Source organism: Rhyacophila brunnea, unplaced genomic scaffold (assembly GCF_057557595.1).
Source record: "Rhyacophila brunnea isolate RB1 unplaced genomic scaffold, BYU_Rbru_1.0 scaffold_24, whole genome shotgun sequence".
NCBI lineage: Eukaryota > Metazoa > Arthropoda > Insecta > Trichoptera > Rhyacophilidae > Rhyacophila > Rhyacophila brunnea.
In genome coordinates this window covers 21,003,543-21,023,216 of record NW_028232904.1, presented here as the reverse complement: position 1 = coordinate 21,023,216, position 19,674 = coordinate 21,003,543, and the positions used below count along the sequence as shown (strand labels likewise).

The 19,674-nt window shown below is 34.7% G+C and overlaps 1 protein-coding gene across 3 annotated transcripts in view; it reads right to left on the bottom strand.

Moving 5' to 3' along the window:
- Positions 1-1,012: 1,012 nt before the first annotated feature.
- RhoL (Ras-like GTP-binding protein RhoL) overlaps positions 1,013-19,674 on the bottom strand; it is a 34,664-nt gene continuing 16,002 nt past the window's right edge. For 2 of the 3 annotated variants that reach the window (XM_085951149.1, XM_085951151.1), the window contains exons 2-6: positions 10,943-11,207; positions 7,740-7,854; positions 5,992-6,109; positions 4,050-4,134; positions 1,782-2,470 (exon numbers count right to left, since the gene is read on the bottom strand). In XM_085951149.1, the coding sequence (XP_085807275.1) occupies positions 2,347-2,470; positions 4,050-4,134; positions 5,992-6,109; positions 7,740-7,854; positions 10,943-11,064 (564 nt within the window). In that variant the 5' untranslated portion in view covers positions 11,065-11,207 and the 3' untranslated portion in view covers positions 1,782-2,346. Of the gene's footprint in view, positions 1,751-1,781; positions 2,471-4,049; positions 4,135-5,991; positions 6,110-7,739; positions 7,855-10,942; positions 11,208-19,674 lie in introns of those variants that run through there. The other variant, XR_015071225.1, reaches the window with a different exon arrangement.

Here is a 19,674-nt window from a genome sequence, read left to right as displayed (position 1 = left end):
AATTATTAATACTAAGTATAATTATTTCTTGGTTTTTTTTACAAAATAATATGCAGGCAGTGTTTTGTCAACTGCTAGAATTTTGCATGTTATCCATGTTGCATGTTGCCAGAAGGCCAATTCTTGAATAAAGCAGTAAAAAACACCGCTTTAATGAAGCATTAATGAAGCACGTAAAATTTTTAGTTTTCACAGGAGATATTGTGTGTATAAAGCTTCGAACGAAATGCATTCGTGCGAGTGAGAAAGCATTCATTCTGCTTATACCTTATATCCATGCGTTAGAGTAAGATAGAAAGTAAACATGCCAAAAAGAACCGTTTGTGAATTGTAGAAGTACGTAGCCAATTAATCAGTTACGTCTCCAATATAACAATATTACAACACGGAATTTCCGTTGTATTTTGCAAACAAACATGTGTGTTTCTGTATTACAAAATCACAATAAATATTTAAGTGAGAATTTAAACACAAACTAATACTTTCAGCGGTAATAGTTGTGTAAAAGATAGAAAAAATAGAATAACAGCCTGCTCACTACGCACAAATTTTTGACGTTTAATAATATGTCAAAGTCAAATGGAGAGTCACTAGCGCCTCTAGTGGCAAAGCGTGTATAGTTAAATTGCATACTGTACTCGACACCACCGGTCGACATTTTATATACTTCGTTGTAGCAGGTTTGCGCTTAGGTTGCGCAACCGGTAATACTGCTTCATTCAAGAATTGGCCTTCTGCCATCGTTATCAAAAATATTCCAGAAAGAGTAATAGTATTTTTCCACCGTTCGATCCGAACTTCCGAATTCGTGATACGAGATGACGGTTCAATGTGGCAGCTTCTTTGTATTTGTATCACCGCTTGTCTACGGAACATCAGATCAACGTTGTTGAATATATGTTGTTCATCTAATCTTATACTGAAGGTAAAAGAGTAGATACTGGCGTGTGGTAAGTTTGAGAAACAGATATAATATAATAGTTTGACTAGCAGTTCATTATTATCTTTTTTTGATAGGTCACTTATAAGATTGTTGACCTGTTAAAACCTCTGATGTGACATAATTGAATTTTTCCATTCCAAGACGCAAAAATCTGCTTTATTACCACAAAAATGAAGGTAGACTTTGTCTCTGAGTAACCTTATTTATTTAAGTAAATAATAGGTAGTGCAGGGCTCACCATCATCGACTTAGTAATAAGACAAGTTTAATCAGAGGTTTCCGTAATTATTAATTATATTTTAAATTTTGGAGGTATATGCTGATGTCCTCAAACTAATGGAAAACTTCTGCGTAGTATCGAAGCCAGGAAACTACAGTACCTCGGTCATATTATGAGAATTCAGCAACTCATTATCCAAGAAAAGATCAATCGTAAACGTAGCAAATGACGACTCCACATCTTATGGCTTAACAACCTCTGTAATTTGTACGAGTGCATTTCTATCAAGCTGATTTCGTTAGCAGATAATAGAGAAAAAATCACCGTAATGGTGGCCAAGTTTTGATATGGGAATGGCACGGCAAGAAGAAAATTAAGTGTTTTTCTAATTTAGGCAAATAAAATTGTCACATCAGCGCATCTATTCTATACACAAGACTGCTATCGGCGGCTATCAAGAGTAATTTATCTTATGTATTACTGTATTATAATTATTGTTACAATAAGTTAGCCGTCTAAACTGTCAAAACTGTCTATCTCGCTCTAAAAGTTAACGCAGCCAAGAGAAGTGCTGTTAAAACATAGCACTTTTTAATAGTTTTTTTTTTTTTTTTTTTTGAATTAACCATGTCCTTGCTTTTTCGTACAAGGTGGTTTGTTAGTAATTTTGAACAATCACAAACACCCAGGCTTTGAGAAAAACACATAAATGTTTTTGTCATGACCAGGAATCGAACCCAGAACTCTCGGGTGGAAGGCCAGCGCCTTATCCATTGCACCACGAGAGCCGCCTACTTTTTAATAGTTCAGACGGTTAACTTATTGTAACAATTAACTGCCTCAATACATAAGTATGATTAACTACCCACGACAGCTGCCGATAGCAGCCTTGTGTATAGAATAGATGCGCAGAGGTGCAACCACAATAAATTGTCTATTGATTAAGGGCATACATGCTAACATTTGGCATTTAAATAACAAAAAAATATACTGTGATAGGTTAGTTCCAAAATTCGAACAACGGGTTGGTATATCCATGACGATAATTTAAATGTATTATATTATAATCTTGGCTAGAACAGGCCTGATAATCGTGGAGAATTTTTATTTCAATGAAGCACCCACAGTTAATACATCTTATATTAGTTTGTGGTTAAGTCTTTGGTTGAAGCGATGACATTGATCACAAGATGGTGCACATTCGGGTGATGGTGGGGGGCTTCTTCATGCAGGCTCGTACCGCCGCGATGAACACCTCCTGGAGACCCTCGTGGGTTAGCGCAGAACATTCCAAATACATCGAAGCTCTGGAAATAATTTTTGAATATTTTAATTAAACATTTTATATAATTTGAAACATCTCAGTAAATATTTGTACTGAGTGGATTACACAATAGCTGCCATTTTTTATGTCATTGTGATTACTTATTCGAGTACATTTATTAACGGTTTTACAGGATTTTTCAACTAAATAAAAATGCTGAAGTGTAGTATTAGGTTACATGTAAATTGTATGTAAAACATTTCAGCGTAGAACAGTTCGCCGTGAGCTTCCTATCGGAAAGAGATGACCGTATACTATACGGTCTCCAATTTTATTAGATTCAATATGAATATTGATTATTCAATTTTATTTTCATAGCCGATTTCGGCAAAATTCATGAATTGAGGCGTCTAATTACAAAAAGCGACAAGTCCACAATTTAATATTTTCGGGAAACAACGTTTTTATGTTTCAAGCTTCAATTATTCGTTTTAACGTGAGATTATTTTTTCCGTTGTATTCTATGTCGAAATTAGAACCAAATGGCAATTTGTTTCAGGCGACAAACTCTTAAATGTAATAAATATAGCCAAAATAAAATTGGACGTAGCGCTACTTGTACCTCACTTTTTAATTTATTCCGCATAAGGCACATATTTCCGTGGCACTGTCATGAGTTTACCAGATGCTACAGCATGGGAGCATGGCCTTTTCAATATTGAACGTTCCCTTATTGGTTGACTTAAACACGCGCGAAATCAACCAAGCTTTAAATAATATGAAACACGGACTTGGCGCTTAAATCGAGACTTAAAATATTTTTTTCGTAGGGTTCTGTCGCGTTTTGGAATTTATAGATCAATACATATTGTGTAAAATTATACAAAGAATACGTGCGTATTTTTTTCTTGATTTTGACCAAATGTGGATTTATCACTTTTTGGAATTAGACGCCTCAATTCAAGAATGAAAACCTAACCTAACAAATAATCCAGTATATTGGCTATTTTCATAATTTTTTTGCCGCTGGCTTCCTGTAAACTGACAAAAACCGTGTTTTATTTAGACATGAATTTTATATTAGTACTATACGACCCAAAGAGGTTGGATGGTCTTTAATATACGACCATATATTTCCGATACAATATTTCACGGTGAAGTGTGATACGGTGAACTGCGTACGTACAAATTTCTGGACACGGTAGTATTATTGGCTACTTATCTCCTCATTGTGACGAATTGTCTTTTTATACACCCTGCAAATTGTCAAATAAATGTCATAGCAGTAGTGTGAAGTTCTCTGTAAATGAACCTGCAACTCACTCGTAGCTAACTTAATCAATGTACCAGGAGTCCTTTTTTGTACTCCAATTTCATACATCTATTAATAGAGGAAGGTTTTTTGTAACATTATCTGTAATAACTATGAATATAAAAAAGTGGCAGCCATTGCTTGAGTAAGGAAATCGAAAATACCAACTTAACAATGTCGATATCTGTGTAGGTTATCAAATTAAATTTGTATGGTAAATGCGTTCAAATGTCATCATGCAAATAGTGTTATTAGACTCTTCCTTTATAGTGGAAATTCTTTGGGCTGATGTCACTAAATTTATGTTCACCTTATTTTCCTTCGTAATTTTTTCCCTTCAGCCATTGTGACGAGAGGCTCTTTCCCATCTGGTACTCTCAAATCCAGTTTGGTTCCTGAAAAATTCAATTGGGAATGTTATGTACTTACAATAAGAAAATTTACGTAGGTATCCATGTAAATCTTTTTCTATCGAAAGTTGGCAACCAAATTGCAGTATGTATCTCTGACCACCAACGTCATGAGCATTGAGCCAAGATAATCTTCTATCTACACAGAGGTGTAGAGACAGCTGTCCACATTTTCTACATTACGAGCTAAAGTAAATCATACTTCTCGTTGCGACAAATATGACCGAGGTATGTAGCTTTAAGTTACCTTGGTACGTCTGAAAACATTATTGTTTTTTTTAAATAGCTGTAGCATATAAATAATGTAACTTTAAGTTACATGATGTATTTTTAACTTAAATTAGATACATTTAGGGCAACGGACATCATAAAATACTTTTTATGAATGAATTTATAAAATTGGTACTTTATGTTTTTTGATTGTATACCTAATTAAAACAGAAATGGTTAAATTATTTATTTTCTAACATTTGACTTTGACAGCTACGAGATAGGACCACATAGTTTTGGCGCCAAACATGGTGCTCGGCCTGTATATTAAAGATGGCTATGCTTTGTTAAATGCTAGGAACCATTCCTCATAAAAACTTCTGTTGCGATAACTGTAGCAATCATACCACTCAGCATTAAATGAGTGGCACACTTTAATATGTATGTTTTGTTGTCAAAACAAAACAATAAAGCGATAATAATTGTCAGCATTTCCTCAATCATAACTAGATCAGTATGGTCTGTTAATTTGCAACAATATCTCTTGTAATATCGCACCGTGAGTGTAAAACCAAGGCATCTGCATAAGACATATTTTGGATATATTAGGGTTTGAAGTCTTCATTTTATTGGGACAAGTAGAGTTTTTAAAAAAAACCATATTATTTATTTTATATCTACATTATATCGCATGTTCTTTCAGTTACTTCACTTTTTCATTATCAAGTTCACGACTTTTGCAGTTGTTTTGCATTTAGGGCTTGCGCAGACAGAGCGCGGTCAGGCGGTCTGCGTTCCGCGTTCGGAGTTCGGCGTTCTTTGTACTGTATGGACTTCATACTGTATGGGTACACAGCCGGCGGTCAGACCGCGCCGGTCAATTGGAACGCTAGAGTTCTAGAGTTCTATGCCCGGAATTACAAAGAACGCCGTACCTCCCGTCCAGTCCCGTCATAGGAATTTGAGCAGTCACACAACATAGAGCGAAACCACACGGGGGAGTGAGTACGCAACAGCGGTGCTTTCTCACTTCCACTCGCAGTCGGAATATAGCGGTCTCGCATTATGCAGCGCCTGTGTCACAACGACGTTTGTATACAAATGGAACGCTTATTGTTGACCGCCACCTGTCTGCTGTCCCTGAACGTTAGCGGTCAACGGTCGGTTGAACGCAGAACTCCGACCGCTCTCTGTCTGCGCAAGCCCTTAATCTCCGTAATTGAAAAATTTGCAGATGCCTTGGTTTTACACTCACGGTGCGATATATGTACTGCATTTGTATAAATTGGAAGGACAATGCATGAATCCTCACTCACTCATCGAGTCCATCATGAGTCCTTCACTTGAGATAGCAAACCATCACTCCACTCGAATCAAGTCTCTTGGTTAATTAATATAATCAATCTCTGATCACATCGATCTCACCAGTACATCATTACTCACGATTATAATCTCACACTATCCTTATTAAAGTATTATTGTATTCTTGTATCGACCAATAAAGTCTCCTCCAAACATCCACGCAACAACGGCTGTCTATGTCCTCCATATTATCTACCCCCAAATAACCACCATTTTGTGGAGATGTGCCCCTAGGAGCAGAAATGGTGATTTACCTTTTTTTTTACTCACCTACTAATATGATTGGGATTGTCGGCGAGAAGTGTTTAATTTCTGGGTACCATTTTGACTCTATGTTTTCGTATGAAGATCTACTCGATATCGAGAAGCACATGATGAAACAATCCGTCTGAAACGAGAGAACCATGATTATTGTCCTGCTATCGAGGGCTAAGTTGTAGTCACGACTAGGGAATCCAATCCCGAGCCAAAATTTTGATCCCGGGGTTGGCGTTTTTTTCGATACTTAATATTATTTTTTTTAATTTATACAAATAGCACTGATAAAATCGGTAAAAAATGTCTAGTATAATTTTATACTATTTAAGACATTTAATGTTTTTTACAACTCATAAAAATTGAATATTCAATATCAATTTATTTATTTTTTTAACATATTGTGAACATTACAAATTATAAGTTCAAGACGTTCACAACATGACATTTAGAAACAAAGATATATAAATATAGCAGTATTACATAAAAAAAAGAGATAGATGAGTAGATAAATTAGATAGGTACAAGGAAGTACACCGGATGAGTTAAGCAGACCCTATTTTAAGAATTTATAAAAAAACGTCCACGTAAACTGCCGTACTAAGCACAGAGGCTGTATCTGCATTTTAGGCAAGTGGGAGATCTGAGCTTTCATATTATTTTACTTTTCCTGCTAATACTGGGGAACTTTTTATTTATTTTATTTGCCTATAATAGTTAATTTTGGTTTAAGATTTGTTTACATACCTTGAAAATTTGATTTATGTTATTATTATTATTAATATTATGTATTGATATTAGCCGTATCTATGTCGGATACGGCTAATATCCCTTAGTAAATGATAGTTACAACTGAATCGCTTAATATTTATCGAGTTTTTTTCTCAAACTCCGTAGATACAGCTATTAAAACCCTTGATTTCTCCGCAACTATAGCAGTTACGGCTTGGATTTATTCACCGATCTTATACAAAAACTCTGCAGAATCCAAATATCTAAAAACATGAAAATACCTAAATACGTCAGTTACGGCCTCTGTGCTTAGTACAGCAGTAAACTCATTCTCACGTAGATGGAATATATCAACACCCGAAGCAATTTCGTTGAACATAGTTATCGCCCTCCCAATTGGCATTACCAGTGGCAGGTTGGTTGTATTGTGTTGTGTACGTTCAATCTTGGAAATACATGGGTTTAATGCAGTAAATAATATTATAATATTATGGATAATGATGTGAAAGCAAAACATTTTTTTTTCATTCATTTGAAAAGATAACATTCATAAAATCTGACGTAGAAACAAGTGCCTGCCTGCACGTCTGTGGCACTGGCGGTTAGACGCCGTTCGCGTGCCAGAACGTCAGTGGCGTCTAGCTGGTTAAATGAACGAATTTATTATTTTTCTGATGTGGATTCCCCCTGTGACATGTGCAGGTACATACACTTCACTGACATACTTTTGTGCACATATTAATCTATTGTGATTGACAAAAAAAAAATCAATCCCGAAGGTTTCGGGATTATGTTTACTAATCTCGGGATTCATAGGTATCGAAAACTGTTCGGAATCCCGGGATTGGATTTCATAGTCATGACCCGATGTATAGTTATGAATTATACAATGTGAAATAAGGGGTGAACGGCGGATTATAGTAGTCGGATAATCGAGCGGCGGATTACTGACAGAGTAGGTAGTGTACCATTATTGTAGGCATGTTGAAACATGTTATAAAACTATAAAATTATATGGTAGAAATATTTACATTGGGGTAAGATAGTGGCCTAAGTCTCTCATAGTCCTCCTGGCCCGCGGTGTCCCAAATGGCCATGTTGAATTTCTGGCCATCGACAGTAATGTTGTCTGCGTAGTTGTCAAACCTGAAAAATAGGCATAGATTAAAATAATATAAAACAGATTAATTCGAGTGCTTAAAGTCAGACAACGTTATCTACAAAAAAAGTGTTTTTTTTTTTTTTTTTGTGAGATAACGTTATTTTACATTTACGGCTACATGATAGTCAAACAACGCTGTGTCAATCTTTTCTAATTTCTTATTAATCGTCAGTAAAGTTTAACGCTAACTACATAAGTTACCCTTGTTTTCATATTTTTTAAAAACTATCCCTATAAATTTTAACATCATCATAAGCAAGATAAATGTACAATACACAATAAATCATAAAATATTAACATTAGGTTTTAAATAAACATTTCCCTTGTTGAGTTTCAAGAATCTAAAATAACGATTTTTGGCTCTCCTGTAAAGTTGCACTTTTGTAGATAGTGTTGTTTGACACTAAGCCCACGAATTAAGCTCATGCATTGGGACAATGAGTTGAGTTACCACATATAACCCGAAATATAAACATAATTTATGCACAACCACGTTCCATGACGCTATAAACGTGTCAGAATGAAATGATTTTAGTGCCACACTTCCAGAGAAGTCAGGAGTTGAAAGTAATGAATCTAAAGAGGGTTCGAAATTATTCCGTCCTCCATATTACACAGCCAACTTGTCAAATGCCTCAAGTCGGGTTGGCCAATTGTGCCAGTGTGCCAGCTCCGCTCAGTCGGATCGCATCAGAGGACAGTCCCCGAGGACGTGTTCAGCGTCTTGATGGTCATGCCCACATGTGCATTCTGGCGGGGAAAAAAACACTGCCGGCTCGGTTTTTCCCCCTGTCCCCATGCTTCCCGTTGTCTACATTGTTTAAAATATCAGCCAATCACTACTTCGCTTAGAAATTGACTCGGTCATGCGACAAATATTTGCACAACACAGCACGCCACATTTGTACAGTTTCTATATATATATATAAATTATGTATGTTCAATATATGTATGTATATAATATATAATATTCTTTTTAATACAACTACAGGCCTAGAGGCCCAATAACAAGTAGTGTATTTAGTAATAGAAGTGAACCGATCACAAATACCCAGGCTTTGAGAAAATCACATAAATATATTGTATCCTCACCAGGATCGAATCAGGAGCTCCCGGATGAAAGAAATAGTTTATTATAAAATTTATCATTGGATTAATTAAAAAGAAAACGAACAATAAAATAAAATCCAGTAGCGAAGGATGGAGGTAGGGTGTTTAGATCCGCCATAAATAATAGTGAACATTAAACTTTGTTAGTCATACGTATTGGTTTTTAGTGAACTAAGACTACAATTTACAGATAGTGTTGGTTAGTTTTTAAAAATCAATTAAATCCAGCCTAAACCAAACCATATTGGTTATGGTATATTTTGGGTGATATGACAAAATGATTGTGCACACTTTTTCATTCATACTTATTTGTTTTCGTTGGAAGAATACACATTACACATAATATTATTGTTGGTTCATTTTTTTTAAATTCATTATGCCCTGCCTAAACCAAACTATAATAGATAAAAAAAATCCAAAGTTATGTATGATTCAATTACATAATTTGAGATATTTTATAGGTAGACGAGTATTTTTTTTACTATTATCTATTATGGTTTGGTATTTGCAGGGTTTAATTGAATTTTAAAAGCTAACTAACACCATCTGTAAATTAATTGTAGTCTTATTTCAATGAAAACAAATACGTATGACTGACAAAGTTTAGTGTGCACGATTTATGGTGGATATTAACAGCCTTCCTACACCCTTCGCCACTGATAGGTACACAACAACAAAATAAAAATATCAATAAATGCAGTGCTTAAATGCATGAACAGAGGTATTGAACATGTCAATATATAAGACCTATTTGAAAGAGAATATATTCTTGGTATTGAATAATGAATAGAGAAGTTAGCTTTAAAAAATCAACGTGAAAAGGGCACAATTTTTCGTCTCTTAAGGGGGACATGCTCAGCGTAGGTCAAAATGGAGCTTTTGTTCTATTTTCAAAGCATGATCCTGGACATGATACATGTTCAAACACGCGCGTTAACATCATTTTACTCCCTACTTCAATTATAGTTTGTCAATTTATGGCTACGGCCGTATGTTGTAGCTTAACCACTGGGGAATGCCAAAAGAAATGGCGTATTTCAAAAAAACACTACCTTATTCTTAGGTCAATAATTATTATTATATAGCAATCATTACTCGTAGGATGTCAAAGACATAGTTTATAATGAGTATCTTTAGAATTATCTTCAAATGTGTTAATCTTGCCCATTTTTTGAATAATAAAATGCCCAATTCTTGTCAAATTTGGGATCACAGAGATTATCAATATAATTTTTTATCGTAAATATTGCACTATAATAATGTTGATATAAATTATACTGATGGTTTTATAAATGCGTTTAAAAATTAATAAATGTAAAAAATCTTAACACCACTGCACATTTATGTACTGAAGTATGACTATATTCTAAAACATTAGAGCGAGAGGTTTAAAAGAATACTATTTTATGTAATAAAAATACTTTATGCAGTCATCAAATGTTTAAAATAAATATAACGGATAATAAGGCTTCAAAATTATATAAATAGATTATCTACAACGTTAAAGGTATGTCCAGGATCATTCTTTGAAAATAGAACAAAAGCTCCACTTTGACCTACGCTGAGCATGTCCCCCCTTAAAGGGACACGAAACTGGATCATCATGATTCATGTTTAATAGTTTGGGGCAGTTGAAGATTGAATTGACAGTTTTAAACATAACCAAAATGTCAGCTGTTTGCCACGTTGATTGTATCATGTAAATATATTTTTTTTTTTTTTAGAATTATTAATAACCATGTCCTTGCTTTTTCGTACAAGGTGGTTGTTAGTAATTTTTAACAATCACAAACACCCAGGCTTTGAGAAAAACACATAAATGTTTTTGTCATGACCGGGAATCGAACCCAGAACTCTCGGGTGGAAGGCCAGCGCCTTAGCCACTGCACCACAAGAGCCGCCCATGTAAATATATTAGTAGGTATATTATTATGATAATTTGATAACATAGCAATTACTTACACGGTCGGCACATATTCCTGCGGAAACTCCTTGGTGGTGTATGTGATCAGCATGCATGTCTTGCCAACCATTCCGTCGCCGACTGCCGTCACTTTTATCGGCCGAATCCCGTCGTTCGCCATCACTGCTTTATCGCACTAGGTCCACACACAACATAAGTCCAACAGTAACCACATCAAGTAAGTTTTTTTGTTTTGTTTTCCTTTTACAACATCGAATCACTTCACCTTATTATTCACATTATTTTAATGTCATTGATTTAAGGCTAAAATATCATAACAATAATTAATTATGGTATTATTCACGAAGATTTATACATTATAAACCAGTGGCGAAGGGTGGAGGTAGGCTGTTAAGATCCGACATAAATAGTGCACACTAAATTTAGTCAGTCATACGTATTTGTTTTCATTGAACTAAGATATAACTATACAAATAATTGCAGATGGTATTGATTCATTTTTTAAATTAAACCCTGCATAAACGAAGCCACAATAGAATTAAATCATACCTACATAATTTTAGATATTTTATATATAGAATAATATATTTTTATCTATTATGATTTGGTTTAGGCATGGCTTAATGAATTAGTAAAACTTACCAACACCACCTCTTCAGTAAAAACAAATAAGTATGGCCGAAAAAGTGTGCAATATTTTTATTGTATCGTCGACAGCATGCCCCCCACATCTTGAAGCGGGCCCCCCTACCTATCGCTGGGGTTAAAGGCAGTGGGACTTTTTACAGAATCGTTTTCTAAATGTTGTTTCAGGTAAAATTAAAGGTACATATTCCGTGTATTTTCACCGATTTTTTTGTATTGTTGAATAAATTCATTTGAATCATGGAGTCGTCGAATATTGACACACAATAATCAAATTGCATCACACTAGACTTTTTTAAATGTTAAAACTTTATAAATTAAATAGCGCCGCAGGCGACTTTTTCCGCATTAAGGCAAAATTGTGATGTGTGTTTATCTCAATAATTATCAGGTCAACCCACCACGACAGGCCCCCCCAGAGCCCGGGCCCCCAGGCTAGAGCCCTGTCAGCCCCCCCTTTGTGGGGGCCATGGTCCACAGTATACCTAAACTATTACCGTTTGGTTAGGCAGGGTTTAATTATTGATTTTTAAAAACTAACCTGCAAAATCTGCAAGTTCAGTCTATTATTCGATTACTCGAAGAGTGGAGGTAGGCTGTGGAGATTTAACATAAATTATGCATACTAAACTTTGTCAGTCATACTAATTTGTTTTCATTGAAATAAGAATAAAAATTGCAGATAAACATGGTTAAAATTCAATTAAACCCTGCCTAAACCAAACTTTATTAGTTAAGATATGCTGTGGAGATCCGACAAACATAATACACACAACTTTGCACAACTAAAATAGTTTTCAGATGGTTTTTAAAATTTGATTAAACCCTGTCTACGCCAAACCATAATAAATAAAAAAAAATATTCTTCTATCTATAAAATATCTAAAGTTATGTATGATTTAATGGATATTTTATAGATATCTATAAGAATATTATAGATATCTGCAATAATTTGTATTCTTATTTCAAAGAAAACAAATAAGTATGACTGATAAAGTTTAGTGTGCACTATTTGCATCAGATCTCCACAGCCTACCTCCACCATTTGCTACTGCAGTGTCATTATATCTATCAGTTATAATGAAAGATTTAAAAACGAACAAACAAAATAGTAAGTAGGTATATTATAAATATTAGTTTTTTTTATATGTTTCCTATTTAGGTTGGGAAACACTGGTCTACAACTGTAGAAAAGTGCTATGTTTTAACAGCTCCTCCCTTGGCTGTGTTAAATTTTAGAACCAGATAGACAGTTTAGAGTGTTTAGAGGGCTAACTTATTGTAGCTGCTGTCGATAGCCGCCTAGTGTATAGAATTGACCCACTGGTATTAATTGAATAACGTGGATAAAGCATCATTATATTATTAATTATTATATTCATCACAGTGACGTCCCTAAACAAAATGCCGCCCCTAGGCAGGGCCAAAATGCCGCCACATTTTTTTATATAGTACTTTATATCATCCTTTCATGACTCCAATACCTAAGAAATGTGTTGTATGGATACATTAGTAACGATACATCTTGCACTAAATCTAATTTAAATGCCATATCTGCTTCAATAGACAATATTGCGAGTCTACGGTTTCAAATAGGTATATTTAAAAATACACTTGACAACTTCCAAAACTCGCGAGTAGGGATTCCAATCCCGGGATCCCGGGATCCCGATCTATTTTCGATACCTATGAATCCCGGGATTGATAAACATAATCCCGGGATTTCGGGATTGATTTTTTTATCAATTTTTATGGAAAATAAAATAAAAGCGAAAATAAAACAGAAAAAATACTTTTAATAAAAAATAACTACATTAGAAATAAACCGAGTTTGAATGAAGTTTGATTTATACCCATGTGTAGGTTGCCGATTCATTTTATTTTTTCACATAAATTATTAAAAATGAGAAAGATTGGAAAAAACAATGCTTCGCACTTTTAACAAAGTAATTCTACCATGATATGATACGTTTTACGGCAGTTTCATATTGTCAAATTGTAATCCCGAAATCCTGGGATCAGAATTTTGGCTCGGGATTGGATTCCCTACTCGCGAGTGACTGGCAAAACAATTTGGAAAAATTTTAAATTGGGTATGCACGTGTCATTGCTGTTCACCAAGATCGTGACATCCAAGGACAATGGAAGTAAACTAGACATATTGTAGACAGTTATTACTAAGTTTAGGTAGCTATTTCTATATATACCTAGTGTCTCCTCGATTTGCCACCCTTTGGATAACTGCCGCCCCCAAGCGACGCTCAATCCCCTACGGGACGTCACTGATTCAACATGTACTAAATGTAAAATTGTGAACAATGCATATTCCAGATATGATATCAGGAGAATAATATGGTAACATGATTTCTTTTCTTACGAAGATTATCAATACAATTAATAGTGCAGGATCCCATAGACTTTTCGTATACATAATATGCGGACCGCATTCTGACAATTGGAATAGGTTCTAGGGGTCACAAAGATATATAAAGTCGGTGTTGCCAGGCGATATCAGTGGTCAATTTTTTTTTATTGAGGTTTTAATTTTTTTTTTATAGCCCACCAAAAATTGTTCTAAATTATTCAATAAAACCAAGACCGAATCAGGGATTGATTGAAAATGCAATAATTGTACCATGCTATCGGCATGGCCATAGAACGGTTCGTCCCGTTTGAAAAAATAAAAAATAAACAATAAACTAAGTACACATTTATTAAAATAAAGAAACAACAAGTCAAGTGTTCAAACTGCTTTAGGTATCATGATCACAGTTTTTACAAACACTACTTACACATTTGCACAATGATATACATGTCAAAGTCGATTTCTTACAACTACGTGATAATGTACGGCAGTTAGAATTACATTTGCATGGTTTAACTAAATAATTTGGTAGAGGTTCATCCTATCAACTAAATAAAACAATTAAAGCCAAGGAGGATCCTAAGAATCGATAATTTTGAACACATTGCACTACCCGCTATTTTTATTTTTTCAAACGGGACGAACCGTCTTACGACCATGCCGATGGCATGGTACAATTATTCCATTTTCAATCAATCCCTGATTCGGTCTTGGTTTTATTGAAGAACTCAGAACAATTTTGGTGGGTTATAAGAAAAAAAAATAAAACCTCAATAAAAAAATTGACCACTAATATCGCCTGGCAACATCGACTTTATATATCTTTATCCCTAAAACCTATTCCAATTGTCAGAATGCGTTCCGCATATTATGTATACGAAAAGTCTATGGGATCCTGCACTATACAATTATTTAGCCGCAGTAGCGTGAAATCACCCGAAGGAATGTGAGATCAAAATTATTTTTAGTCGATAAATGTTATAGATTAAAGGTGTAGCATGATATACGAGGAGGTTATTTTTATTCTGAGATAAGAGATAATCAAATCAGAAAAATTATAACACAAATTTAAATTGAATTTTCTCGTCTTTTTTTTTAGATTATAATATATATTTATTACATATACATATAAGTGTATTCGGCATTACAGCGATTGGCCAATGCGCCATAATAGAACATAAATACAAATTATAAAAACGACTTGATTACAAATAACAACCAATATAACAATAAAGTATGAGCTTAAAGTTAAATGATAAATACAATTATAAATTTGGCTTATTAACTCGTCCACAAATATGATATATTTAATAAAAAATAATTACAAGATAAAAAGAACTTTTTATATACAACGTTTTTAATTCTGTTGAATTATTATGCTCAATATGCTCAAACTTGTACTTGATTTATGAAGTAAATAAACAACACACAAATATAGAATACTGAAGTGTCATTTTGATTTCCATAGTAACGCACGTATATATTAATAATTTAGTTGCTAGGACCACCCCCTTAGCAACCAATAGTAGTCTTTTACTTTTTACGGATTTTTCTGAAATAACTTTCCATACAAAACAGAATTAACTGAAAATGAATTCAATTCTGCTTAAAGATGGTCAAAAGTATTAAAAGAATGCATTGTCATCGTGTTCTGATATATTCTAAAAGTATCAAATATAGATATAGCTAGTCGGGAAGTTAGTTAAAAATCGATTGCAAGATTTGTACTGGACAAACAACCACCGGACAAACAAGAATACGAGCTAATAAAAACGTTGTAATAAATCAACATTTATGGTGCCATCAAATAAGTTAATCGCACGATACACAGCATCATGAAACATCACATAATAATATATGGTTCAGGATACCGTAATCTGTAGACGTAGAGTTACGAGTGATATTGGTGGGAACATGAAAATTAATATTTTTTATTTTATTTAGTATATACGGATTGTAAATGAACCCACGAAGAAATAAAAAGAAATGCTTTAAAAGAGCAATTACTCTTCGGGTGGACAAGGATTGCATTGATAGCATACCCAGAAGAAAACTAGCCGGAAAATTCATTTTCTTCTTTCGACCATGTCCGATCCTGATAGGATCATATGGGCCTCCACGGAAGGTTTGTATTGACAGATTTTGTTTTTACGAGAAATGGATGTCAGCCACTTGCTCAACCTATTAGGTTACCCATACTCTGACTCATACACGAATTGAAAAACAATATGTGTACTTGCCAGACCCAGGATTCGAACCTGAGATGCACGACGCAAAAGGCCAACGCTTAAACCGCGCGGCCATCGTGGATGTAAATTCATTTTATTTTCATATATTATACAATATACATTATATTATTGTAATAATGGTTTAAAATGCAAAGTGAGATGTTGTAAATTATGATTTTTAATTGATATATATTTTTATTTTATTTTTAATATGAGTAAAACGGTTTATCCAAAATAACGAATTAAGTTTTCCTGATCTTTTGCGGTTGATAACGTTTCGCATTACGATAAACGAATTTTTTAGTAATTTTATTTAATACGAAAGACACTTCACTAGATCCTGCGTTGACCAAGAGGCAGAATATCCGCTAATGAAGATGTGGGCATGGCCCCCACAAGGAGGGGGCTGACAGGGCCTCAGCCTGGGGGCCCGGCTTGGCGGGTCGACTAGTAGCGAGATAAACACACACCACAATTTTCCGGCACTAATTCACTTAAGAGCATACTTCAGTGAAACGGCAAATAATTTTCAACTATAGGTGCGACGAAATTTTGGACTCGCTGGCAATCGGAGAGCGCGAAAGTCGAGCTGTGAACACGTCAATTTGTTTCGTGATGGCGACGGGGGTATTAATTCTCAAATCGTGTAAAGATAACTAAAAAAAACTTGAAAAAGAAAACATGTCATTATTGTTACGAATAGAACAATAAACAGAACATTAAATGGACGCATGTTGAATTTTTATGACAAATTATGTTTTGTTCTGCAGGCGTCGTTTGCACAATCTTCGCGTCGCGTAGTCACGATCGTTTTAGACCAGGTGTTCTTAACCACGTGCCCGCGCCCGCGGAGCCATTTTCACGCGCCCCCGACAAAGTTGAGAAAAAGGATCAACTAAAATCAGGACTATCTACACAGTAAACGTTTTTTGCTAACCGTGTAAATAAAAATAAAGATGCTTTTTTATTCTTAAATTACTAAAATTCTAAAATTACTTCCTTTAAAAATTCTCATTTGTTGGCACAAAGTAAAAACCTATTTTTCGACAGCGAATTACTCGTAATTAAGAAAGCATTTCTCACTGGTGCCGGTACGCTGTTTTAAATTTTTTTAATAAGCAGTTTTCCATTATCGAAACGAACCCCTTAAAAACCCCTCTTTTGAAAAAAGGAGCTTACAAAATTAAATCCTGTTTTTGTTCCACATATTTGTGCAAATCTTTATTTTCCACCATGAACATAATAACATCAAAAACAAGGTCTTGAAAAGTTAGGAAGTGAAATGCAATGTCAAATATTGCGCTAATAGGCTGTGTTATTTTGAATATATTTTTTACAATTTATTGTATTTTATCTCTTTTTATTTTCTATATGTAACTGCATGCGTGTTTTATGCTTCTTTTGTAAATGCCATCACAGGCGTTTAAATGTAAATAAATGTATCGTTATAATAATGTAACGCATAATACTTAAATCTAGAAATCCGATGTGCGCCACTATTATCCCAAATCTCAAATGCGCCCGCTATCACAAAAAGGTTAAGAACCCCTGTTTTAGACCATGACCCAGCTGAAGTATAGCCAAATGTATATCATTGTATAATGCAATTTGATTGATATAACTAAATGATAATTCACGTGTATAATTTTATTTTATAATTATTTTTAGTGTTTCCTGAATAAAAAAATGGCTATTCATCCAATATCGAAGTTTTCCATGTTACTTGGCTACCACAAGAGGGGGTGGCGATTGGAGGTTCATAATAATGATGCCGAGTGGCGATAACTCCATAATTCAAGGGGAAAGATTTAAAAAATCACCAAAATACACAGAATACCATTAGATTTGGGGAACACTACTGTAGAACATCACACTGCCCTTAACCTTAGTCAGTGACGTCCCGTGGGGGTAGGCAGATTGAGCGTCGCTTGAGGGCGGCAGTTACTCGAAGGGCGGCAAATCGAAGAGAATCATTTGGAATATATATAAATAGCCACCTAAATTTAGTAATAACGAAAATACCTTTCCGTTAAAAAAATCAGCTCACTGGTTTTATCGGGTCTGCGATATCTAGTTTACTTCCTTTGCCTTTCGACTTCCTTGGTGACCAGAAACGACACGTGCAGATTTGCGAATAATTAGTCTGATATTTTGTTAGTAATGTATTCATACAACACATTTCTTAGATATTGGACTCATGAAAGGATGATGAAAATACTGTTGAAAAAATGAGGCAGCATTTTGGCGCTGGCTAGGGGCGGCATTTTATGTAGGGACGTCACTGTCTTTAGTGATAGGTAGGGAGGCCGCCAAGCATCCTGGCCCTAGGGTCCAATTCAGGATGTGGGGCCATGGATGTGGGTCACGGATTTGAATCCCGCATCTTTTTAGTTAGTAGCACATGGATTATATTATAATATGTTAAGTGGATGGCTAACAGGTGCGCACACAGAAACATGGTTTGGAGGGGTCAATTTATTATCTGACTTTATACATCTACCCTGCTTACTATTTATACTTTTTCGTCGCTTCAACCGCGGAGTATCGCACTTTTCCGAATACATTCACCATATTCAGACACTCCTCGCTTTGAGTCTGGTAATGAATTAATCAAATTAATCGCATTAAGTCATAATGATTATTTAAAGATCGTTATTGTCCGTTTGTGTCATCCGCGCTTTATCCTTTAGACATGCCGCTTCAGAATATTAAAGCGAACGTTGGATGCACCAATTCATGAGTGTCACAGGGACGGCGTTGCGTGTCGTAGAATGCCGAAAGGATTGGGCCCATCTGATGATTTGACTATCATAAGAAGACGTAAGTAATATTTAACTTTTTCATAAAACATTTTCGTAAAGTAGGCAATCTCCAATAAATTATATAAACTAATCCAGTGATTCCTAGTCATGCAACTTTGAAACATTTTTTGATAATATAGACAATGTAATATTATGTCTAGTATGTTAAATATGGGGAAATCCTTAAAAGGCGGATGTGAAGCAGAAAATAGATAAGAAGGCACACACAGATTGTGAAAAATGCGATTACTCATTTTTACCGCTATGGCTATACGGAAAGACCCAGGAATTTCAATTGCCAGTAAAATAATATGCTTGTGCAAACATTGTTATTGTACGGTTTTACGTCATGGACCCCGAGGGTAAAGGAATGCAATTATAGATGTCTTAGTATTTCTTGGAGAGAGTGCAAGACGATGCAGTTAATTATACAAAGACTAATGTACGGTTACATATAAATTGTACGTAAAACATTTCACCGTGGCACAGTGCGCCGTGAGCTTTCTTATCAGAAAGAGATGACCGTATACTATACGGTCTCCAATTGTATTATATTATTCAATATGAACATTATGTAATTCAATTTTCATAACCGATTTGGGCAAAATTCATAAATTCAAGAATAACAACTTAATCTAACCTAACAAATAATCCAGTATATCGGCTATTTTACAACGTTTCTATTGGTTCGTATTCTTGTTTGTCCAGTACAAATCTTGCAATCGATTTTT